The 26601-nt window shown below is 40.1% G+C and overlaps 1 protein-coding gene across 2 annotated transcripts in view; it reads right to left on the bottom strand.

Moving 5' to 3' along the window:
• Nucleotides 1–394: 394 nt before the first annotated feature.
• The window catches only part of LOC138763023 (interferon-related developmental regulator 2-like), a 53467-nt gene continuing 27260 nt past the window's right edge, over nucleotides 395–26601 (bottom strand). Inside the window, exons 9-13 of one of the 2 annotated variants that reach the window (XM_069936527.1) lie at nucleotides 25877–25985; nucleotides 24054–24188; nucleotides 10257–10385; nucleotides 7077–7172; nucleotides 395–2510 (exon numbers count right to left, since the gene is read on the bottom strand). In XM_069936527.1, coding sequence (XP_069792628.1) covers nucleotides 2430–2510; nucleotides 7077–7172; nucleotides 10257–10385; nucleotides 24054–24188; nucleotides 25877–25985 — 550 coding nt within the window. In that variant the 3' untranslated portion in view covers nucleotides 395–2429. The remainder of the gene's footprint in view (nucleotides 2511–7076; nucleotides 7173–10256; nucleotides 10386–24053; nucleotides 24189–25876; nucleotides 25986–26601) is intronic. The other variant, XM_069936528.1, reaches the window with a different exon arrangement.

Genomic DNA, 26601 nt, shown 5'->3' with positions numbered 1-26601 from the left:
TAGCAAATGTAAGGGCTGCAGCCTCATCGTTAAAGAACTGAGTTTGAAAATCCCCATTAAAAAAACTAAGCACAGCAGGACAACAAAAAGCAAACTTACAACCTTTCTTCCACAGAACAGCTTTAGCTGAATTAAATTCTTCATGATGTTTAATTACAGCTCGACTCAAATCAGCATAGAAAATTGCTCTATTATTATTAACAAAGGGCCTGATTACTTCTTGCATTCTGTACAGCATGTCTTAGAATCAGTTCTCTATCCTGGTAGCACAGACATAGAATCAAAACAGAACGTGGAGCTTGACCAGGAAGTGGTCTGTGTCCAAACTCATTGCTTCCTGGACCCTTTTAACTTGTTCCTTACATAACAAAACCACGAATACTAAAACAACCAATTACTTTCACAATATTTAATAAGCTCATCCAGATACAGTGAACATATTACAAAGGCACATATACAAAATTCCTTCTATTTTTAAAAAAGCTTGACGTTTTTTTAAAAATTGGTTGCCAGTGAGTTTGCACAAACATGTGAATTGTCTTAGCAGAGCCCGCAAGCTGGTATAAACCCCATGCTCAGACTGCCATGAATTTTAAATGCTATCTACCCCTATCAATCTACTAGAAGGAAGGGAACCAGATCAGTTGTGATTTTATTTTCTGACATTTGGCTGTTGGCAAATCAGGTACAAGGCTCACATACACTGCAAACATGCCAAACCAATCCACCTACAGAGAAAATTAAAATATAAAAAAGCTTAAAACTGTCACCTCCACACATTAATTTGTTTGGGCCGATGCGGAGTTGTATTCCTCTCTCAATGAATGTCAATGAAAATAAATCCGTAAATGTCAGACTGATTAAAACCAACAACGTGAAATAAATGTTACATACCGGTTGAGGTAAAGAGGATTTTGTTTTATTTTTAAGCTGTGCATTTCCAAACTGGCAATAGGAGAAAAGAGGATTCCTAACTGATAGCCCCAAATGCAAAATGGAAAGCCAGTTATGATATATCAATCCCTCATCTTGAGCACATAACAAATATTCTTTGTAGAATTAACCAGAATTTTTTCAACTGGCTCTTGGGTCAATTGATTTTGAGAATCATTATCTTTGTAGATCAGGCACCTTGATAAAAATAAAGTTTAGGACAATGCACAAATGCCAACAGCATTATTGCTTGTGTAGCTTTTTTTTAAAAAAAAATGTCGATAGATCAAGGCATCAGCAAGCAGATGGGCTGGTTGAATGATTAAATTACTCAGAGGCCCTATTTCAAAAATGTGGGCACGTGTTCACACTCAGCACTATTCTCTCAGGCCTCACCTGCCCAAAGGAAGAATACCCACTGAACTCTGCCCAGGTAAAACATCTGACTGGCCAAAAGAGGAGAATCGTCTCATCATGGAACAATACAGGTGAAACACAATGACCTGGTCAGAAGCTGGGACAGAATCCGAATGACATTATAAAAGTGATGAAGATTTATAAACACAAAATTAAAGACAAATATCCTTTATAAAGCACCCATTGTTTTATCACTTGGCTAGAATCAGTTAAAAAAATCAAATCCCCTCTCTAATCCTTTAATATTTCAGTTACAAGTCAATTGTAGATCTATGACTTAAAATTGAAGTACCACACTCAAAAAAAATATTGCTTAAACATAAAATGAAGCAAAAAAACCCCCAGAAATTTAGCAAAGAAGACGTCAGAAGTCCCTTAAAGGCATAAGTGTCCTAGATGTAAAGTCTTTACGGTGCACAATTTAAATACAAAGGTCATGGCAAATAAAAGACCAAAAATAAGTTTGGAACAGATTTTAAATTTACAGAAAAACAATTTCATTCCTTAACCAAACACATCTAAGATTTTGATCATCAGATCTACTGTACATCAAACTTTTTGCAAGCCCAACATCTGTCTCAGCTGGATGACACTTTTCTTATCTTGTATTTAAAAAGTACAGACCTGCTGCTACAAAATGTAGGTAGAAAAAATAGAAAAGTCTACCTACTTTTATTTTTAGGATTTTTGTTTTTATGCAAAATTAAATTAGTTTGAAATATTTAATCAATTTCCCTATTAATACATTTTGAATGATATGAATAAAGTTACAAGTCACATTGCAAGGCAAAGGGTCAACTGGAGAAAAAATATACTTTTACCAGTGGCTGTATCAATCTACAGTAACAATTTTTGACAATCAATTCTACACATTATATGTTAACTTTTTACACAATTTAAAATGCTGATTCAGTGAAACAACAGTTAAATAAAAAACAAATACGGCAACAAGAGTTGAGCGTGCATTGCAGTGTTAAAAAGCCCCATGATTCCTTACACAATTCAGAAAACCCTGTTGAACGTATTTTATAATCACAGTGTCACAATAAGAGGTGCAACATGATGATGGCTTTGGTTTCTTAAAGTATATCAGCTCTTTTATCCCGGACTTTGTTTCTTGCCTTTGTCCTTGCTTTGAATACAGCAGAGTTGTATTGATGCTGTTCCAGGAAAGAAGAAAATCAGTTTTTTTTAAAATTTAACAAATATAAAAATATCTGATACCCATGATCTGGAAAGGTCATGTCATGCTTACAGCCTTTAACTATGCTCACCCGAATATAATAACAGGATAAGGTTACAATATACCCTGCAACTAATTGAACAGCAAATGCCTTTCAAAACCAGTGAGCCTTCCGAGGATCAATTTCATGCAAGAATGACAAATATTGCTCAGCTGGTCTGTACATCCTTTAAGACCATAGGAGCATATTCAGCCCATCGAGTCTGCCTGGTATTTAACCACCTGATCCATTTCCCCACTCAACTCAACCCCACCCTTCTGCCTGGCCTTCTCCCCATAACCTTTGATGACCTGGCTAACTAGAAGGGCCTAATGGCCTGTTTCCGTGCTGTAATTGTTATGTTATTATGTTATGTTATCAAGAACCTATCAACCAGTCCTGGCCTCCACAATCACCTGTGGCCACAAATTCACCACCCCCTGGGAGAAGAAATTTCTCTGCATCTGTTCTAAGCGGACATCCTTTAATTAGGGCAGCACGGTTGGCGTAGCGGTTAGCACAATGCCTTTTACAGTGCCAGTAATCGGGACTGGAGTTCAAATCCCTCGCTGTCTGTAAGGAGTTTGCATGTTCTCCCCGTGTCTGTGCGGGTTTTTTCTGGAGGCTCCAGTTTCCTCCCACCATTCAAAACGTACCATGGGTATAGGTTAATGGGGTGTAAATTGAGCAGAATGGGCTGAAATGGCTTGTTACTGTGTTGTATGTCAAAATTAAAATTAAAAAATTCTGGTTGGGCCCTCTTGTACCATGGGGAAACAACCTTTCTACATTCACTCTGTCTAGGCCTTACAGCATTTGAAATATTTTAATAAGATTTCCTAAATTCCAAAGAATACAGGCCAAGAGCTGTCGTATGTTCCTGATGATAACCTTTGATTCCCAGAATCTTGACCAACACTGCATTATCAAACAAACTACAGAATTGGAGCTCAAAATTTTAAACAAAAATTCCTGGAAATACTCTTTGACCTTTCACGTTGACTGCTACTTCTTCTTCTGGTACTCTTTGGTCTGCTAACCGCATCCACTTTTCTTATTTCAATGTACAAAGTGAACTAGATTCAACTAGTATGCAAATTTTTTTTTATAACATAAACACCAAGTCTAGACACTCTATATTTTGTTTGATCTTGGAAGGTAAATCAGTATGTTATCAACAAAAAGGACAAAATAAAAACAAGTATTTACAGATGAATTCACAATCATCTTCAAGTTCAGGGATGACCAATTTAATTTAAAAAAAAAGGCTTCAGAATATGCAAGAAGAGAAGGAAAGCAAAATAGACCATATCCAGGAAGTGCCCCACTTACACCCACACCTCCTCCTTCACCACCATTCAGGGCCCCAAACTGTCCTTCCAAGGGAAGCAACACTTCACTTGTGTATTTGCGGACGTCATCTATTGCATCCTGTGCTCCTGTTGTGGCCTTCTTCTACATCTGTTATGTGTGAGGAAATGTGGTTTCCCTGTCTGTCTGGAATGTGTGGTCACGTGTCCTCCCCCCCCGCCTCCCCCCCCACGTCTAGAACTTATTCAAAAGTCACATCACCTGTCAATCAAGTTGTGCCAATTAGAGCACACCTTGCCATTGGCTAATTCAAATCACTCAGTGTCACTAATGACTAGACTCCAACTAGGACTCTATTTAATACCAGGACGTGGCACATTTCAGTCTCAATACTTCAATGGTGACAGCCCCAGACACCATGCCATGACTGTGGCAACAAATTCCACAGATTTGGAAGGGTCGCAAGTAAGGTGTGCACTACACTGAAGCTGAGCCATAGTTTAAATTGCTATAGATTGATTCTTGCAATAGAGCCACACCTCCCGAAGATCAGGGGTCTGAGAGCATATGTACACCCCTGTGGGTACCGCTTGTACCAGAGCCAGGGGTCAAGGAAGGGTGGGTGCATCTCGGTTACAGTACTCATCATTTGTGTGAATTATAAATGGTGTACTGTGTAACATTTTCCCATGCTCTTCTACAAATTGTTGTGCATTAATAAAAGCTGCATGTGATTGCAGAACCTGGTGTCCAGACTAGTCTCTGTGAACCCACCGAATCTGATACTTTCTCAACACAACATCAGAAAGACTGGACGCACACTGGGAGATTGCTACACGAAGCACCTTTGCTCTGCCCACATCAGAATAGATTGTCCATGAAAAAGTCACAAAATTCATTGTTTTGCAGCAGTGTCCCATTGCAAACATTTATATAAACAATCTTACAAAAATTAAAATAGGGCACAAAAAGTCAAAGTCATTGATCATTCAGGAATCTGATGGTCTTATATGTGGAGGAACACGTGGCCTCCTTGTCTGGAACATTGTGGATTACAGAGGGTCATGTGGCTTCCCTGTCAGAGACTATTCAGAAATCGGATCACTTGCCAATCGAGGTTGGACTCCGGCCATCCATCAGTGCACACCTTACCATTGGCTCACTTAAATGACCATCATTGGCCAGACGCCCAGCTCAGAACATTATAAAACATCAATGCAGCCACATTTCTCTCTCTGCCTCTTGGTCCAAGTCCCAGACATCATTCCACATCAGGTCTCTCCTGTGGACATTGCTAGGAGTCACAGGTAAGGTGTGTACTACACGGAGTTGAACTGTGGTTCTCCAATATTTCAATGCCTGAAGGGAGCCACACCCTCGTTGGTACAGGGAATCGGGAGTGTATTTGAAAGCCCGGTGAAGTGTATACATGTGCAGGAGAGTGTGATAGGGTAAGCAGTCAGCAGTATCAGAGTTCCATGTGCCTGAGTGCCTGCTTGCTCCATTCTAGTTTTTGTCTTTTACTGTGCAGAAGATAGGTGGCCACTGGTAACGGAGTCCAACCTGGTTCCAGTGTGAATATCTATAGAGTTACTAGTAGTTGAGTAATTAAGATTGTTTGACATCTTCCCCTGTTCGTCTCCCTTGAGTTCGTCATTTAATAACGTTATCTTTGACTCTAACAATTGTGTCTAGACTCGTCTCTCTGTGAACCCACTGAACCTAATAATTTTCCAATTACAACAGATGGCAGCAGGGAAGAAACTGTCCCTGTGCCACCACTGAATGCTTGTCTTCAGGCTCCTGTACATTCTTCCTGATGGAAACAGAGTGAAGAGGACATGTCCTGTGTAATTGGGAGACCTTGTGGATAGAGGCAGTTTTCTTAAGATACCACCTCTTGTCGATGTCCTCTATGGAGTGGTCTTGTGCCCGCAATGTTGCAGGCCAAGTTAACAACTCTTAGGAGTTCTTTTTCTTATCCTCAACATCAGCACTCCCGAACCAGACAGTGATGCAACCAGTAGAATGCACTCCACTGTATATCCGTAGAAGTTTTCAGGAGTCTTCGGTAACGTACTGAATCTCCTCAAACACAAAGTAGAGCCACTGGTGAGCCTCCTTCATGATTGCATCGACATGGAGGTTCCAGGACAGATCCCAGAGGTGTTGACACCCAGGAATTTGAAGTTCCTGACCCTTTCCACTGCTGACCCTTCAATGAGGACTGATCTGTTTTCTCCTAATTTCCTCCTGGAGTCCACAATCATCTCCTTGGTTTTGCTAACACTGAGTGCTTGGTTGTTGGTGTGACACCACTCAAAGAGCAGATCCATCTCCCTCCTGTACGCTTCCTCATTGCCATTTGTGATTCCACTGACAACCATGGTATCATCGGCAAATTTGTACATTGTCACTACAGTCATGGATGTGTAGAGTAGAGCAGTGGGCTAAGCATGCATTCTTGAAGTGCACCTGTGTAGATAGTCAATGAGGAGGAGAAGTTGTTTCCAATTTATACTCAGTGGTCTTAATTTTAAATTTGGACATAGAAATGGAAGAAACAACACCTAATATTCCATCAGGGCACTCTCCAGTCAGATGGGATTAACATCAACTTCTCCAGTTTCTGCTAGACCACTCCCCATTCTCCCGGTCTTCCCTATTCCAGTCTCCTTTACTCCAGCTCTCCACTTCCTTCCCTCTCCATTCACATAGCCATTTCCCCTTCATCTGTTTGCTATTGTGCCCTCCCTCCCTTATCCAACTATTACTTCTTGCCCATGAGCCTGTGCTCTTCCCAACCATTTTTTTTTGGTTTATTCAGGCTTCTGCCCACATGTTGGTCATATCTTGAAGGGCTTAGGCCTGAACAGTATTTTTTTAAGGAACCACTAACAAAAGGTTGAAGAACAGAGAAAGCTATTTTAGAATTTGTCAGTCACAGAATTTGAAGCAAATGTCAAGTAACATCATTCAAATTTCCAACACAGAACTCAAGATCACATGTCTCTAGAATACATGAGCAGTAAAATGTGACTTTCACACCGCCCCCCCCCCCCACCCCATCTTTGTGCACAGATGAAGAGGGAGAAAGAGGAAAACAATTGTGAAAACACCATAAACATTTCAAGTAATTTACTTAAATATATAGCACATTTCACATCAATATTTACTTGGAATTCTGCTTACCTTTTCAAATCTTGAAATTTTATTAGCCTTGATTGTAGCAGCATCCATCACTAGAGGAGGGCCCAGTTCAAAGATATCTCGCAGTAATTCATTGTGCTGCAGAAACAACACAGGTTACTAAAGCTGAATTCTGAGCCAATACCAAAATCCATTTCAAAATGGCAACTTTATCTTGGCATATAGATCACACATGGTAGGAAAAAAGGTGGAATTTGGCAGTAATTGCAGATGCTGGAAAGAGTTGAACTGCATAGAAAAAGACCTGTTCGCCCACCATCATGCCAAGCTACACTTATTTCACTAGCCTGTGTTAACTCCATCTCTCTCCAAGCCTTCTTCATTCACATACCTAGCCAGATGTCTCTTAAATGTTGTTATCATTTCTGCCACCTCTGGCAGCTTTTTTCAGATATCAACTGTGTATGAAATATTTACCAAGTTCCCTTGAAACCAATGCCCTCTAGTTTTAGATGCACCTAACAGGCTATCTACCCCATGTCTCTAAATTTTATATACTATCTTGTGACCTTCTCCTCCACCCCCACCCACACCACCCCCCCCACCCCCACCCACACCACCCCCCCCCCCCCACCCACCCCTGCAGCATAACCAATCTCTCCTTGACACTCAAGCCCTCCAATCTGGGAGAGAGAAAAAAAAATCTAGAAAATCTTGTAAATACCAAAAGGCTAGGCAACACCAGAAAGAGCAAAACAAAGCTCACAATTCAGATTGATAAACTTTCATTAGAGCTAGGAAATTCAAAAATCTAAATATGCTTTAAATTGGAGAGAATGGGTGGGAAGATAGAGTGTATTAGATAACCCTTCTACATAGTGGTTGAAAGTTGGGTTCTATCTGCCTTTTGAGTGCTGTGTGAACATATTGAAGGCAGATTGGAGGGTCTAAACTTACCTGGCTTCAATCCACCAAGGTAGGTAGTATCAGAGTTGGAGTGCATTGATGCGGAACCAGTCTAAAACAGGCGGCATGTGTTGCTGGGCAGAAATGGCAAGGGAGATGACTTTCGGACGTTGGGTTCAGAAAAGGTTCAGTTATAGGTGCACAGTGAGTAGAGCAAGGGACAATTAGGCACATAGTGCGAATGTCGTTGGGTCTGGAGACAGGGCTTACAATCACACATAGCTTTTTATTAACACAATTTGGTGAACATCGTAGCTAAATGTTAATGGGAATAAACCACAATTTATCAAGAAGTGTGGGGAAACTTATAAATTGAGCACCTTTTATTCCCGTAACATTTTCCCATGCTCCTTTATAAATTGTGTGCATATTTTATTCCCATTAGCATTTCCCCACGTCCTTCTATAATTGTTGTATGTTGTGTGATTGCAAACCCTTGTGTCCAGACCCACCGAATCTGACTCTTTCCTCAACATATCACACTAGGTGTCGACTCTGGTGAGCTACATGTCCCGCCTCTTTTGCTTCAAGAAGCTGGCTTGCTGTGTAAAAGGATTCACCTACCCAGCTTTTCTTTTGTTTTTGTGACAGATCATGTATAAGGCAATAACATGGCTTTTCAGTGTAAAAAGGGCTTAAGACAGTGGAGACCAGGAGAAACTGAATGAAATGTGGGTGAAAGCTTGCTGCCAACAGGTCTGTCTGGAGATACAAATGTAAAGAAACTAAAACTATGAGAGACAAAACACCAAAGTAGTCAGGATCTGTGGAGAGAAAATAGGTTGGTGATCTTGAATCTGAACTAGCCAGTGATGACAAACTGAAAAGGCTGATAGAATTTAACTGTTCTCAAAGAATGTTATGCTCTTATTATCCAGCAAGAGAAGATACTGGCACTTAGGCTCACACTGGACATCACTAGAAGAGCAGAATATGCCAAAGACAAGAATGGGAGTAGGAAAGTAACAATTCAATTGGAAACTCAAGATCAGCCATGCAGATTGAAAGGAGGCATTCTGCAAAGTGCTCAGTCCAATGCAAGGCCAACCACATAATCAAAGGTGAATGTCTAATAGATTTGTATCACTTTCTCACCCTGAAGAGCATTTGGCTCCCTGCTGAGGGCGCGGGGTGGGGGGGGGGTGGGGGTGGGTAAAGTACTGGTGCTACATTTCATGTCGTTACATAGGAAGGAGTCACAGATTGAACTGATGAGTCATGAATTTACTGGTACATCTCCACAAACAAGACAGGAATATTCTCTGATCTCAAAAAGAAAATCATAATTGGGAGGTCTTTCACAATTTCACATTATTCTGTCCTTGGTACGACACACATCATTCCACACCCTGACAAAAGGGATTGTCCAACAGTTGCTTCTTATTCTTGGATTGATTGCGAAAGAGCAAGATAAAATGATAAATTGGTAGGAGAGATGTGGTCCAAAACACACGTCATGGATTTAGCCCGGTCTTTGCCAAGTTAGATGGTCTTGGCCAGTGCTTCACATCAACATCTTTAATATCTAAATGTCTTCAGGAATGTTGGCTGGCAGGATGTCAGAAGTAGAGTGCTTCCTCTTGCTGGAAACTGCACGTTCCAATAGATGCTGCCCAATGAAGAGTTGTTTCAAACAAATTACAGTAAAACTCTGATTATCCAAAATCAGATTCTCTGAAATCCTTTTATCCAAAAAATGTTTTAAATCTCAGATAAATGCGGATATCCGAAACAAATCAGAAATCCTCATTTATCCAAAAATTTTCAGAGCCAAAAATGACCTCATAGGTTGAAAAAAATTCACTCAACACAAAATTAGAACAATGATTGTCCTCATTTCCAGGCAACTCCCTTTCCTTTTCTTCTTTACCTTCCCCTATGGACTTTCCTCTCCAACTCTCCCTCTCAAACGGCATGTCACTGTCTCCAAGCAAGTGGTCGGAAGAATCCCTTGTCCTGGTGTCAAGGACAGCAGGCTCCCAGCAGCAGTGGGGAGGTGTCGGTGAACGGCAGCAGCTAGCATTTTTTTGGTAAGAATTAAACATTATTTTAATGCTTAAAAAGCCTTCCCTTGTTGTTTGTTGGTGTTTAAACATTGTTACAAGTGATTTGCTGTTGCTACTGGGCTATTTTTAAAAAAGGTCCAGTTCTCCAAAAAATGTTTATCTGACGTAGGCCCGGTCCTGACCATTTCGGATAATCAGACTTGTATTGTACTTTAACCAAATTATTTGCACTGATGTTTGATGTTTTTACCTGCAGGTGGTGTCTGACACCAGATCCAAGAATGTCTTTGAAGGCATCGTAGGCCCTTCTTCTGACCCAGCCATCAATATAAAGGCACTCAATCCCAAACTTAACTACTTCCTCTGGACATTCTTCATCCTGCAAAATTAGAGAAACTGATCATTTGTAAAGTAACTTTGCTTCATTATGAAGCTCAATTCATTTTGAAATAAACCTGCATTTGAGGATGTGGACATTGCTGGCAATGCATTGTTCATTATCAACTGCCCTTGAAATGACAATGAGCAGTTTCGACTTGACCACATTGAGGAATGTTACATGTTGGCCAGACTGGGTAAAAATGGTTAATTTCTTTTCTTAGACAATTTGATGGGGACTGCTTCAAGAATCCTGTATTATTTAGTGGTCAACATTACTACTGACAGGTGTTTTTTTTTAAATTCCATGATATTAATTATGAGGCCAAAGTTGTTTTTTATGCATCAGAGACCCAGGAAGGTCTATGCCCAAGATGGCAGCCCAAAGCATGAGGGTTGAAGGTTCCAGAGGAAGCAGTCTGGCAGAGGACCCAACAGTGGATCAGCACAGGGTCATGGCTGAGGACCTCACACCAGGTTGAGGACTCCTGAAGACTGGCTCACAAGAGCAAGTAATCAATAGAAACATCAATAGAGCAATACAATCCCTCAGCCCTCGATGTTGTGCCTGCCTATCATAACTCTCTATTTTTCTTTCATCCATGTACCTAAGAGTCTCTTAAATGTCCCTAATGTTTCAGCCTTCTCCACTATTCCTGGCAAGGCATTCCAGACACCCACAACTCTGTAAAAGACTTACCCCTGATACCTCCCCTAAGCTTTCCTTCCTTAACTTTGTACACATGTCCTCTGTTGTTTCTACTCCTGTCCTGGGAAACAGTTGCCGGCTGTCAGGTCTAGGCGAGCAGGGCACTAGATACGCACTAGGCAATGATATTTTGCCAACTGTATCATGGTTTTGGAAGCAGGGGCAGAGGGCAATTTGGATTCCTGGAGCTGGGTTCACCACTGGAAAGGGTGAAAGGCCATGCAGCCTAGGAGGCTGCAGTATCAGAGGAGGTGGCAGGATCCACAATGTCTTTTGTTCATTTCTCTTCTCGACATGGGCACTGGAGTGGTGGTACCTTTTCGTGTGCCTTTACAGGGTAAAGAAAAGTCAACACATTTTGTGTTCATGACAATAAAGGAACCTTGAAACTCTAATTCAATTCAAATTTCACGCATTGGCATCTGAACATGGGTCTTGGCATCATTTGATCATATCTCTAGATTACTGGACTGGTCATTTAACTGCTATGCCACCACCACACCAAATCAACATCCTTCAACCTCCCACATAAATACTGTGTTCATAAAGGTCAAAAATAAGTATCCTGTGGCAATTGACTCATTTACCAGCACACCAAACATTTCCCTCCATCTTTGTGACAGACATCAAGTCTATGTTGAATACTCTTCATTTGTCAGGAGGAATACTCCCCAACACTCGAACTTACCAACGTCAAAGGCAAAGTAGCCTGCATATGACGCGAGTGCACTCCACGGAACTATGGTTGGAGTGTGCTCCATCTACAAATAAACTTCAAATTACCCAACTCGACTGGTCTGACACGATCTCCAAAAATGGTGCCTCTACCAGCTTGGAAAAAGGTTGAAAGCACATCAGAAATTCAACACCTGCATATTTTCAAGGTTCTGATTTAAATATACAGCATTTCCTTTATTCTAACTGTAAAATCTTGGCCCAAAGGCATGGGAGAACTTTAACAAGATGGGACCGTGACATTTAAAGAAGAGAGTTTTTATTCATTTATTTAAAGGAAAATCAGAAATAGGTAATAAATGCTTTTGTAATTGATGTTTAAACACCAAAACAAATTGAGCACTAACTTCCTTCAGGGGACTTTAAAGTTGGATTATCCCCGAATGAAAAATCAGCACCTTGAAAAATTCCACTTTTTTTTATTTCAAGTTTTTTAATTTTTTTTATTTTTCACACTATAAACCACATTGATCAAGATACATACATTTTCCTTTTCAAATATATAGTGTCCTTTTCTCCCCCCCCACTCCCTCTTCCCATCCCACCCTCCCTACCTCCCCTCCCATTCATTTAAAGTTCAGAATCTAAGATACATTAAACCCGTCCAACAATGTTGTCACTCAATAAAAATAAACAAGAAATTCCACTGAGTCAATTCTTTTCATTCCCTTCTCCTTCTGTCATTTTAGGTGGTAGATGTCCTCCAGTAGGTTTTCTCTATTGTGTTTCATGTATGGCTCCCATATTTGTTCAAATATTGTAATATTATTTCTTAAATTATGTAATTTTTTCTAATGGAATACATTTATTCATTTCTATATACCATTGTTGTATTCTCAAGTTATCTTCTAATTTCCAGGCTGACAAAATACATTTTTTTGCTACAGCTAGGGCTATCCTAACAAATCCTTTTTTGTGCACCATCCAAATCGTCCAAATTCTTTGTTTTTTATGTTACTTAGGAGAAAGATCTCTGGGTTTTTTGGTATATTGGTTTTTGTAATTTTATTTAATATCTGGTTTAGATCTTCCCAAAATTTTTTCACTTTCTCACATGTCCAGATTGCATGAATTGTTGTTCCCATTTCCTTTTTACAGCAAAAACATCTGTCAGATACTGTTGGGTCCCATTTATTTAACTTTTGAGGTGTAATATATAGCCTGTGTATCCAGTTATATTGTATCATACGTAACCTCGTATTTATTGTATTTCTCATAGTTCCTGAGCATAACTTCTCCCATGTTTCCTTCTTTATCTTTATGTTTAGATCTTGTTCCCATTTTTGTTTAGTTTTACCATTTGTTTCCTCATTCTCCTTTTCTTGTAGTTTAATATACATGTTTGTTACAAATTTTTTGATTATCATTGTGTCTGTAATCACATATTCAAAATTACTTCCTTCTGGTAACCTCAGACTGCTTCCCAATTTGTCCTTCAAGTAGGATTTCAGTTGGTAGTATGCCAACACTGTATCATGAGTTACATTATATTTATCCATCATTTGTTCAAAGGATAATAATTTATTTCCTGAAAAGCAATTTTCTATTCTTTTGATCCTTTTTTCTCCCATTCTCTAAAGGAAAGGTTATCTATTGTAAAAGGGATTAGCTGATTTTGCGTCAGTATTAGTTTTGGTAGTTGGTAATTTGTTTTATTCCTTTCTACATGAATCTTCTTCCAAATATTGAGCAGATGATGTAATACTGGAGAATTCCTACTTTGTACCAATTTTTCATCCCATTTATATAATATGTTCGGGTATCTTCTCCCCTATTTTATCTAGTTCTAATCTAGTCCAATCTGGTTTTTCCCTTGTTTGATAAAAATCTGATAGGTATCTTAATTGTGTGGCTCTATAATAATTTTTAAAGTGTGGCAGTTGTAAGCCTCCTTGTTTATACCATTCTGTTAATTTATCTAGTGCTATCATCGGTATCCCCCCTTTCCATAAATATTTCCTTATTATTTTCTTTAACTCCTTGAAGAATTTCTCCGTCAAGTGTATTGGCAATGCCTGAAATAGGTATTGTATCCTTGGGAAAATGATCATTTTAATACAGTTTATCCTTCCTATTAGTGTTAGTGGTAAGTCTTTCCAATGCTCTAAGTCGTTCTGTAATTTTTTCATTAGTGGATTGTCATGATAATGAATATGTATGAGATGAACCGGAAGTCAAGTGGTATGAGAGAGATAAGAACACAAGCAGGAGAACAAAGGAAACTGGAGAATAAAAGCCACTGAGAAGTTTACATGAAAAAACTTGTGTTTAATGTTTTATTAACTTCACATTTCGGGCCACAAATGTTACATTGGTGACGAGGACGGGAAAACTTGAAGAAAATTAAAGACTAAACAAGATTACAGAGGATTACAGACAACTTCAAGGTGATAAGAATTTTCTCTGTGACTCAGTACTTTTGGGGCTGGAATATTTCCTCATGACTGGTGCAAACGGTGACTTTCTAACACATAGTGGAATTGCTCATTTTGACCCAACGGGTGATGCAAGCACTGTAAGTGTGAAGTGGAAGGCATGGCTGGAAGAATTTGAATCCTACGCCGACAGTTCTGGCCTATTTTTAGATACCGGTACAGTTGAACAAAAAGCACAGAGAAGGGCGTTACTTCTTTTCACTGCTGGACCTGCAGTTCGGGAAACATTTAAGACACTTTTGAATACTGGAAGAAAGGATGAGTACCAGAAAGCGGTAGATACATTAAATGCACACTATGTAGTAGTGACACCGAATGCTACATTTCAACGCCATTTGTTTCAGAGAACGAGACAAGAAGATGGCCAGACAATTGCTCAGTACGTGACGAGACTACGCCAGCTAGCGGTTGGATGCAATTACATGCCAGCTGATTTGGACAACCAATTATTGGATCAAGTCGTACAGCACTGCAGATCAGATAAACTCAGAAGATGTCGACTGGAAAGAGGGAGTGAGTTGGAACTCACTGATGCTTTAGCCATTGCTGCTGCATTAGAGGCTGTTGAAGGGCAATTTCATACCATGACCCTGAAAGACAACTCAAGCCAGCAAATTAAGAGGCTCTCACATCGCCATAACCAGCCAAGATATACGTCGACACAGGACGTGGAGTGTTATCGATGTGGAAACCGAGGTCACTTTGGAAAAGACCCATATTGCCCGGCCAAAGGCAAAGTTTGCAGAAAGTGTGGAGGTAAGGACCACTTTGCAAAGAAGTGCAAAAGCAAGTCCAATGCAGACCAGAAGAGGAAGAGTACAACTTCCAAAGGCAAAGCCTGGGGGAAAGGAAAGTATCCTGGAAAGAAAGATACCATTCGCCAGATAGACGGTGACGATGATGATACCCAGGAGGAACAGAGTTGTTACCAATTTACGTTGAATGAAGTACATCATGAGAAGGTCCCAGTGATCATTGGTGAAGTGACAGTTCAGGTCATTGTAGACTCAGGCAGTGACAGTAATGTGATTGATCGACATTTATGGGAAAAGTTGAAAAGGAAAAAGATCATCTGTACCTCAAAGAAGTGTTCCAAGAAACTGTATCCATACACAGCAACCAAGCCATTGCAGACCATTGGATGTTTTACTGCAACTGTTGAAGCTGGAGATAAGTACACCGAAGCAGAATTTATGGTCATAGAAGAGAGGGGAGAACCATTGCTGAGTAGAAGCACAGCGCAAGACCTGGCAATACTTCATATTGGAGCTTGTGTCAATTCAGTCATACGAGGATATGAAGCAAGAATTCCCCGCAGTCTTCCAAGGAGTAGGAAAGCTGAAAGGTCGACAATTGAAGCTAGCAGTAGATGAAACGGTCAAACCCAATGCACAACCAATGCGCCGAACTCCGTTTGGACTTGGTGGGAAAGTCGAAGCCAAAATTAAAGAATTGATCGAACCAGACATTATTGAACCGGTGGAACATTCGACACAATGGGTCAGTCCCGTAGTGATTGTGCCCAAACCAAAGGGTGACATAAGACCATGTGTTGACTTGAGAATGGCCAATGAAGCTATAATTAAAGAACGACACGCTATACCAACAGTGGAGGAAATACTTCAAGAACTAACTACCAGCAAGGTATTCTCAAAAATTGATCTGAAATGGGGCTATCATCAATTAGAGCTGGATCCAGGTTCCTGAGATGTAACAACATTTGTGACTCACTGTGGATTGTATCGTTACAAGAGACTATCATTTGGAATTAATGCAGCTTCGGAGATCTACCAGTATGAAATCCATCGAGTGATTCAAGGTATTCCTGGAGTTGCCAACATTTCTGACGACATCATAGTCCATGCACCAACGAAGGAAGAGCATGACAAACGGTTGAGGCGTGTACTATCGAGACTACAGGAGGCAGGCCTTACCGTGAATGGAAACAAGTGCCAGTTCGGTGTGTCAGAAATGGACTTCATGGGACACAGACTTACAAGGAAAGGACTAAACCCTGCAGAGGCCAAGGTGAAAGCTATTGCAGAGGCACGTGCACCTCAGAACGCAACAGAGGTGAGGAGTTTCCTGGGATTGGTCAATTTTTGTGCAAAGTTCATTCCTAATTTCGCTACAGTGGCAGAACCACTAAGGAAACTAACCAGGAAAGGTGTACCATTTCATTTTGGATCTGAGCAGAAGAAAGCGTTCACAGCACTGAAGCAAAGCCTGACAGATGCAAAAACTCTTGGATATTACGATCCGGCGGCATCAACCAAAGTCATAGCGGATGCCAGCCCAGTTGGTTTAGGAGCCGTGTTGGTCCAGATGCATGATGGAGGACCAAGAATCATTGCCTATGCCAGCAGATCGTTATCAGATGTGGAAAGAAGATACTCTCAGACAGAGAAAGAAGCACTCGGACTTGTATGGGCCTGTGAGAGGTTCCATGCATATTTATACGGCATTGAATTTGAACTCACAGATCATAAGCCATTAGAGGTGATCTATGCACCTAGATCCAAACCATGTGCCAGAATAGAGAGATGGGTACTCAGACTACAACCCTACAAATATAAAGTAATCCACATTGCAGGGAAAGCAAACATTGCAGATCCGCTGTCCAGATTGGTGAAGGATGGTGGTCCACAATCCAAGTCAGAATTGGGAACAGAAACAGAGAGCTTTGTACGCTTCGTAGCTATTCAGTCGACACCGAAAGCTGTGACTACGAAGGAGGTCGAGAGAGAATCCGAACGTGATCCAGAACTCATGGAAGTAAGAGAATGCATACAGAATGGACAATGGGACAAGTGTACTCACAAGGCTTACATTCCCATTAGAGACGAACTTTGTTGCATCGGACAGTGTGTATTGAGAGGTTGCAGATTGGAGATACCGCAAAGATTGAGACCGAAGATCGTATCCTTAGCGCATGAAGGACACCTAGGCATTGTTGGTACCAAGCAAAACCTCAGGACCAAGGTATGGTGGCCAGGTTGTGATAAAGATGCAGAGAAATTTGTTAAAACTTGTCACGGATGTCAAATCACAAGTAGGAGTAATCCGCCAGAACCGATCCGGAGTACGCAACTTCCGACAGGACCATGGATCGACATAGCTGTTGATTTTCTTGGACCTTTACCGACGGGTGAATCAATTATGGTAGTGATAGATTACTACAGCAGATACTATGAGTACGTGGTGTTGAAGTCCACAACCACTGAAAAAACAATACAAGCGTTAGCAGAGATATTCGCAAGATATGGATTACCTGTTACATTATACTCTGACAATGGTCCACAATTCATTTCAGAGACATTTGCGGAATACATGAGGACCACAGGTATCCATCATCATAAAGTAACTCCGAAATGGCCGCAAGCCAATGGAGAAGTAGAGAGACAAAATCAGTCCATTGAAAAACGATTGAGGATTGCACACGCTGAAGGACAAAATTGGCGAGAAGCATTGCTATCTTATGTGGCTGTCTATCGAGCAACGCCTCATGCAACCAATGGAAAAAGTCCTGCAGAAGCATTTTTTGGGAGAAAAATCCGCAGAAAAATGCCAGAAATAAAGGAAATCCGAGACGACCAGGAGGGACCACGATGCAGAAAAGAAAGGTGCAGCAAAGCTGTACACAGATTCAAAACGTGGAGCCAAGTACTCAGATATCATGCCAGGAGATAATGTTCTAGTGAGGCATGAAACTGGTGGTAAGCTTGACACACCTTATTACCATCAACCCTATACTGTCGTATCCAGAAGTGGCAATATGGTGACAGTCAAGTCTCCGACTGGAGTCCTGTATAAGAGAAATGTATCAGGTGTAAAAAGGTACCAGTCCAGAGATACATCGAGCGAAGGGGTTGAAAGGCCAATACGAGATGCTGAAACTGAGAGACCTGATGATGTTCCAGAGGCAGTTACCAGCACTCCTGATGAAGTGACTAGAGCGCCACAAACACCCGAAGCCGTGGCGAGCAGTATTTCCGACGCTGAGAGTGAACAACCGAGAAGCGACGACAGTATCGCAGGCAGGCCGAAACGAAACCGGAAAGCGCCCAAACGATACGAAGACTTTGTGCCATAATTTTAATAAGAACTCTGGGACAGTATTTAATCTTATATCATAAAGTGCATGTATGAATGCTGTAGGAAGTAAATTTTATGTAGTTGAGTTATAGTCTTACCATTAGTTACGATGTTTGTATGTTTCCAAGGGATATTGGTAAGTGAAGGTAAAGTTTATTTCTGATTAAAGGAGGGATGTCATGATAATGAATATGTCACGTGGTATGAGAGAGATAAGAACACAAGCAGGAGAACAAAGGAAACTGGAGAATAAAAGCCACTGAGAAGTTTACATGAAAAAACTTGTGTTTAATGTTTTATTAACTTCACATTTCGGGCCACAAATGTGACATGGATAATAATTGAGTTTATATAGATGGCTGAGGTTTTTATTTATTTGTATACCTAGGTATCACATTGCTTGCATTTGCCATCTGAATGGTGATTCTTTCTTAAATTTTGAGAAATCCGCATTATTCATTGGCATTGCTTCATTTTTATTTGCGTTAATCTTGTATCCCGACACTTCTCCATATTCCTTCAATTTCTTATGTAATTCTTTTATTGATATTTTTGGTTCTGTTAAGTATACTATAACGTCATCTGCAAATAAACTGATTTTATGTTCCTTGTCTTTTATTTTTATCCCTTTTATTTTATTTTCTGTTCTTATCAGTTCTGCTAGTGGTTCTATGGCTAACGCGAACAATAAGGGCGATAGTGGGCATCCCTGCCTTGTTGATCTGCTTAAGTTAAATTGTTTTGATATATATCCATTTACTGTCACTTTCACCAATGACCCCTTATATAATGCTTTAATCCAATTAATATATTTCTCTGGTAAACTGAATTTTTGTAGTACTTTGAATAAATAATTCCATTCTACTCTGTCAAAGGCCTTCTCTGCGTCTAAAGCAACTGCTTCTGTTGGAGCTTTATTTCCTTCTACTGCATGAATTAAGTTAATAAATTTACAAATATTGTCTGTTGTTCGTCTTTTTTTAATAAATCCAGTTTGGTCTAGATTTACTACTTTTGGTACATAGTCGGCTAATCTGTTTGCTAACAGTTTAGTTATTATCTTATAATCTGTGTTAAGTAAAGATATTGGTCTATATGACGCTGGTGCGAGTGGATCTTTCCCTGTCTTTGGTATAACTGTAATTATTGCTGTTTTGCATGAATCTGGTAAGCTTTGTGTTTTATCAATCTGGTTGATTACTTCCAGGAGGGGAGGAATTAATAAATCTTTGAATGTTTTATAGAATTCTATTGGGAATCCATCCTCTCCTGGTGTTTTATTATTCGGTTGTTTTTTTATTATCTCTTGTATTTCTACTATTTCAAATGGTTCTGTTAATTTATTTTGTTCCTCTATTTGTAATTTTGGTAGTTCAATTTTAGTTAAAAATTCATCTATTTTGTCTTCTTTCCCTTCGTTTTCAGTTTGGTATAATTGTTCGTAGAATTCTCTGAAGTTTTCATTAATCTCTGTTGGATTATACATGATTTGTTTGTCTTTTTTCCTTGATGCCAATACCATTCTCTTAGTTTGTTCTGTCTTAAGCTGCCATGCTAGAATTTTGTGCATTTTTTCCCCTAGTTCATAATATTTCTGTTTTGTCTTCATTATGTTCTTCTCCACCTTATATGTTTGTAGTGTTTCATATTTTATTTTTTTATCTGCCAATTCTCTTCTTTTAGTTGTGTCTTCCTTCATTGTTAATTCTTTTTCTATATTTGCTATTTCCCTTTCCAACTGCTCTGTTTCCTGATTGTAGTCCTTCTTCATCTTGGTTACATAACTTATTATTTGCCCTCTGATGAACGCTTTCATTGCGTCCCATAGTATAAACTTATCTTTCACTGATTCCTATTTATTTCAAAGTACATTTTAATTTGTCTTTCAATTAATTCTCTAAAATCCTGCCCTTTAAGTAGCATGGAGTTTAATCTCCATCTATACATTCTTGGAGGGATGTCCTCTAGCTCTATTGTCAATATCAGGGGTGAGTTGTCCGATAATATTCTAGCTTTATATTCTGTTTTTCTTACTCTATCTTGCATACAAGCTGATAACAGGAATAGGTCTATTCTTGAGTATGTTTTATGTCTACCCGAATAATATGAATATTCCTTTTCCTTTGGGTGTTGTTTCCTCCATATATCCAAAAGTTGCATTTCTTGCATCGATTTAATTATAAATTTGGTTACTTTGTTCTTTCTGTTAATTTTTTTCCCAGTTTTATCCATGTTTGAATCCAAATTAAGGTTGAAATCCCCTCCTATTAGTATGTTCCCTTGCGTGTCTGCTAACTTCAAAAAAATATCTTGCATAAATTTTTGATCTTCTTCATTAGGTGAATGTACATTGAGTAAATTCCAAAACTCCGAATATATCTGACATTTTATCATTACATCTCTCCCTGCTGGATCTATTATTTCCTCTTCTATTTTAATTGGTACATTTTTACTGATTAATATAGCTACTCCTCTAGCTTTTGAATTATATGACGCTGCTGTTACATCTCCTATCCAATCTAATTTCTTGTGCTCCATTTCAGTTAAATGTGTTTCTTGCATGAATGCTATATCAATTTTTTCTTTTTTCAGTAAATTTAGCAGTTTCTTCCTTTTGATTTGGTTATGTATTCCGTTAATATTTAAAGTCATATAGTTCAACATAGCCATTTCATACTTTGTTTATCTTTCCTTTCCATTTCCTCATCATCACCTTTCCTTCTTATCCATTTCAGCTTTCTTGTTTTGAACACTTTATAAGACAACATTTCTAAAACATCAAACATTTCCCTTATTCTCCTATCTAAAATTTTTTAACCCCACTATCCCCTCCCCTTCCTGAGTTGCCCTTTATCCCTTGTCGGGCAACCACATCTCCCCTCTCCATTTGGATTTGCGAATTCACTCGCAAGCGTCAACTGATTTCGCAGTGACCGTAACTCCTCCCCACCCAGCCCCCCCAGAAAAGATTTTAATTTTCATATATAACAAAGGTCACTCTCTTAATTCCCTCCTTACTTCCTCTCTTCCCTTTCTTTCCCTTATTAATTCTTATCTATACTCTATATATTTTCCTTTAAATACGGATACACTCATGTACACACATATATACATACATACACACACAACCATATATACACACATACATATAGTTCGTGGTCATTTTTGCTCTTGTTACATGTCTTCATCTCTCTGTCTATTTTGTAGTTGTTCTGCAAATTTTCGTGCTTCCTCCGGATCCAAGAATAGTCTGTTTTGCTGCCCTGGAATAACTATTTTAAGTATCGCTGGGTACTTTAGCGTAAATTTATATCCTTTTTTCCATAGGATCGCTTTTGCTGTATTAAACTCCTTTCTCTTCTTCAGGAGTTCAAAACTTATGTCTGGATAGAAAAAAATTTTTTGACCTTTGTATTCCAGTGGATTTTTGTCTTCTCTTATTTTCTTCATTGCTTTCTCCAATATATTTTCTCTTGTTGTATATCTTTGGAATTTTACTAAAATGGATCTTGGTTTTTGTTGTGGCTGTGGTTTAGGGGCTAATGTTCTATGTGCCCTTTCTATTTCCATTTCTTCCTGTAATTCTGGTCTTCCTTGGACCCTGTGGATCCAATCTTTTATAAATTCTCTCATATTCCTGCCTTCTTCATCTTCCTTAAGGCCCACTATCTTTATATTATTTCTTCTATTATAATTTTCCATTATATCTATCTTCTGAGCTAACAGCTCTTGTGTCTCTAACTTTATTAGATTCGTCTAATTTCTTTTTTAAGTCCTCTACTTCCATTTCTACGGCTGTTTCTCGTTCTTCCACCTTGTCCACTCTTTTTCCTATATCTGACATGACCATCTCTAATCTATTCATTTTTTCTTCTGTACTTTTAATTCTTCTTTTTATTTCACTAAATTCTTGTGATTGCTATTCTTTTACTGATTCCATATATTCTTTAAAATAAAATATATCCAGTCTTGCCCTTCCCTCCTACTTCCATTTCTCTATGTTCTTCTTCTTCTTCCTCTGGGTTGGTCATCTGTTGTTTTCCTTGATTTCTTTTTACTCTCTTTCTTGTTCTCATTGTTTTCTATGTTCTCTTCTTGTTGTTGTGTTGTAGCTGTAATTCTCAGCTGTGGAGATCGACTCCTCAGCTGGTCCCCCCTCCTGTCAGTGTTTTTTGTCTTGCGCATCGCGCATGCGCAACTCCTCGCACATGCGCGGTTGCGCACTTTTGCTTGGCTCCGCGAGCCATTTTTGTAGTCCCGAGCTCGGGACTTCGACTGACCTGAGGGAGCGGGCTTCTCTCTCCGCGGCGGGCCTCCTCAGACAGGTAAGGCCTTCACCTTCTTCCGATGTCTTTTCTTCTTCTCTTCTTCCCGTTGCTTTCGACTTTTCTTTCTTCGCTGCTATTTTCTTCCCACCTTTACTTTCACTTTATTTTAATTTTTGTGTTTGTGCCTTTGTGTTTTCTGTATTTTTTTTTAAACTTTTCCGGAGAGGGCTGGAGTTCCCCGACCGGCCACTACTCCATCACGTGACTCCTTATTTCAAGCTCTTCACGGAACATAGAACAGTGCAGCACAATACAGACCCTTTAGTCCACAATGTTGTGCTGAACTATACAAACCTACCCCACAATCAATCTAATCCTTCTCTCCCTCAGAGTTCATCCCCCCTCCCATTTTTCTTACATCCATATGCCAGCTCATCAGTTTTTCCCAAATTAATTGTTCTTATCACACTGGTAAATATTTCACATTTAAGAAATGAACAAGTCTGAGCTGGGCACTTCACATGACAATGTAACCAAAGAGTAAAAAAAAACTTTACTTTGAAGCAAATAGTAAACAGTAATAAAGTAATTTTTAAATTGGCAGCACTGCTGGACCTATTGTAAACGTTGCACTGCGGCTGGTGCGGACCTGGGAGAGTGGGGAGTACAACACTGCTCCACAGGGTCCAACTGCCCAGTACTAATGTTAAACGACTCCGCACAGGCTTTAAAAGGCCTGTTAAGGCAGCTGACAGCATTTTTCATCAAAATCCTGCTTCTGTGCACAAGATAGCGACCACAAGGGATTGCAGCTGACTGACATGGCAACATAATTAGAGAGAACACCGCCAACCGCCACCACACCACCCCTCCCCAAAAAAAACCTTGAGAACCATAGGAGACGACCCTACAGAACAGTGACCATGGCAGCAGACCAGCAGGGGATCAGCAGGCTGTGGGTTGCTGGCGGCTGGCCCATGGGAACCAGGTATCTGATCCCGGATTCAAGAGGGTGCTGAGGGCAAGAAGGGCTCCCAAAGGAACTCCGTCACCGAAGGCTTCCAGATCGTGTTAGAGGTTTGGACCTGGAGCTCGGGATGCCAGTGATTTGAACTGGAAGCTGTGCAGCTACAGAGGCTGCAGGTGACTCCATGGACACTCAGGGGCTCTCTTTTGCTTCTCTTACTGCAAGGGGTGCTAGGCAATACTAATGGTGACTTTGTCTACCTTAAGGCAGGTAAAAGAAAATGTGTAATATTTCATTTTCTATAATGACAAATGAATTTTGAAACTCTTGAAACACAGGAACATATCATAGCATCATAGATGTCACTCTACTACAAATCTATTAATAGATGGGAACATATGGTGAAGGTCACTATTTGCTCAGTCATGAGCATTTCCAATGGTAACTCCAATAAAACTACCTCGATGGAATGCAAGACATCTCGGAAAATGGAACGCTGCTTTCGCCGATCAACTTTGGCCCTGTATTTATTACAGTCAGTTGCCAAAGCCTTCAACTTTTCACAAAGCTGGCCAGTGTCTTCATAGAAATAGTCCTTACAAATAAAAAGGAAGATATAATCAGATAACAGAATTAATACAAAACTAAAAAGCAAACCACCAGTCCAATGTAAAGCAAGGCAAGCTTTGTGAAAAGTTTGTTCAATTTTGTAGGTTTTTTTTGTCTTTTTACAGTGTAATGGAACTCAGCACTCTTTGGATTCAAGGACAAACTCAACATTATTCATACATATCCTAACATTTATCCCAGAAGAAACAGGACCTCCATCCTACATCACCAGCTGGATTAACATTGTTGATGCAACAGATACTGCAATTAAAACTTTTTCCCCCCCTTCAGTTATCTGTATAAGACTATGATGTCAAGTGCACAAAGACCATGGAATCTTGCACTCAGCACTAGATCACACATTCTTAAGGCAAGAAATTATTTTTATTTCCATAAATACTGCAATATAATTTAAAATTTTGCACACATCTGGAAATACTATCCAGGCCCCACTTCAGCAGTTCCTGTTGACAGCAAATGCTCAATTACATGATTAAATGCACTGGTGTCACCAAGCATGAATCGATCTACTGTGGTAACAGTAAAAGACTGGTTGTATTTTTATTTACTTAAAGTTAAGGACAGGAAATAAACTAAAGAAAATGCAGTATATAAGCAGAATTATCCAACAATCAAAATCTTTAACACAAATACCACACTTCTATTCCGACAAGAAGTAGATTTGGTACCTAATGAGAAAGCAGTCAAAAACCAACAAACCTTGCAATATTTAACTAAAACACAAATGTCTGCAGACACACTGTGGTTGAAGGAAGAACACATTATTGGAGGTCAAAAAGTGTACTTCATTTTGAAAAGATACATAACTAAAGTGTTCGGCTTGAGCCCTTCATCAAGGTGTATGGTGGGAGCAGAGCACAGTCCAATAGGCAGGAGGCAATAAGTGGATAAAGGAGGGAGGGCACACCGGCAAACAAGGGGATCACTTTGTAAATGGACAGGGAAGGAAGGGGAAGGAGAGCTGGAGAAAAGTAGACAGACGAATGGAGGAGAGAGGAAGACTAGAGAGAAGGCTAGCAGAAACAGAAGTTGATGTCAATGCCAGCCAGTTGGAGGGCACCCAGATGAAAAATTAGGTGTTGCTCCTCCATTTTATGGATGGTCTTGATTTGACAGTACAAGGCCATGGACCGACACAGGAGTGGGACACAATTGAAAGGGTTGACCACTGAAAAATCCCGGTCACTGATGCAAATGGACCAAAGGCGCTCATCGAAGCCATCTCCAAGCCTGCGTCAAGTCTCTCCAATATAGAGAAGGCCACAGCACTGGATACAGTAGATGACTCCCATAGATACTCAAGTGTTATTTCACTTGGAAAGACTGTTTATGGCCCTGAGTGATGGTGAGGGAGGAGACGTGGGTGCACTTCCTGCGGCCGCAGTGGAAGGTGCCAAGGAAGCAATTAATAGACGATGGAGTCACAGAAAGCGTAGTCCCTACAGAAGACAGAGAGGAGAGGGGAGGGAGATGTGTCTGGTGTGCAAACATGTAGGTGGCAGAAATTATGGAGTGCAATATGTTGGATGTGGAGTCTGGTAGGATGATTCGTGAAGTTGTATTATCCCACATGTACATTAAACTTTTGATACAGAAAATCTAACAAGCTTGAGACATTTTTTTCTCAGAAGGGACAGAACACAAAAGGCTTACTTGATCACTCTTGCGTGCCAATTCAAACAGAAGTGCTATCACTTCTCCGGCTGCTATTCGCAAACTTACATTGTCACTACAAAGGAGACCAGGTAATTTGGACATGTGACTGGAAAATATGAATACATTAATAGCATGAAAAATCAGTAGTACAGTTAAAATAAGCTTCATTTCAATAAACATGATTTTCACTATGGAACGTAAGCAGCAGAAACTACAGTGGTCAATGACAGATATATTGGAAATATAATCGGCTGACTTTCCTTCCTTCCACTGCAGAAATTGCACGCGGCTGGCCTTCCTTCCTTCCACTGCAGAAATTGCTCGCGGCTGGCCTTCCTTCCTTCCACTGCAGAAATTGCTCGCGGCTGGCCTTCCTTCCTTACACTGCAGAAGTTGCTCGCGCTGGCCTTCCTTCCTTCCACTGCAGAAGTTGTGCGCGGCTGGCCTTCCTGCCTTCCTTCCTTCCACTCCAGAAGTTGAGCGAGGCTGGCATTCCTTCCTTCCACTGCAGAAATTGCGCGTGGCTGGCTTTCCTTCCTTCCTTCCACTGCAGAAATTGCTCGCGGCTGGCCTTCCTTCCTTCCACTGCAGAAATTGCACGCGACTTTCCTTCCTTCCACTGCAGAAATTGCTCGCGGCTGGCTTTCCTTCCTTCCACTGCAGAAATTGCTCGCGGCTGGCTTTCCATCCTTCCACTGCAGAAATTGCGCGCGGCTGGCTTT

Source organism: Narcine bancroftii, chromosome 5 (assembly GCF_036971445.1).
Source record: "Narcine bancroftii isolate sNarBan1 chromosome 5, sNarBan1.hap1, whole genome shotgun sequence".
Taxonomy (NCBI): Eukaryota; Metazoa; Chordata; class Chondrichthyes; order Torpediniformes; family Narcinidae; genus Narcine; species Narcine bancroftii.
Note: the sequence above shows the minus strand (reverse complement) of the source record. Positions and strands in the feature narration are given on the sequence as shown.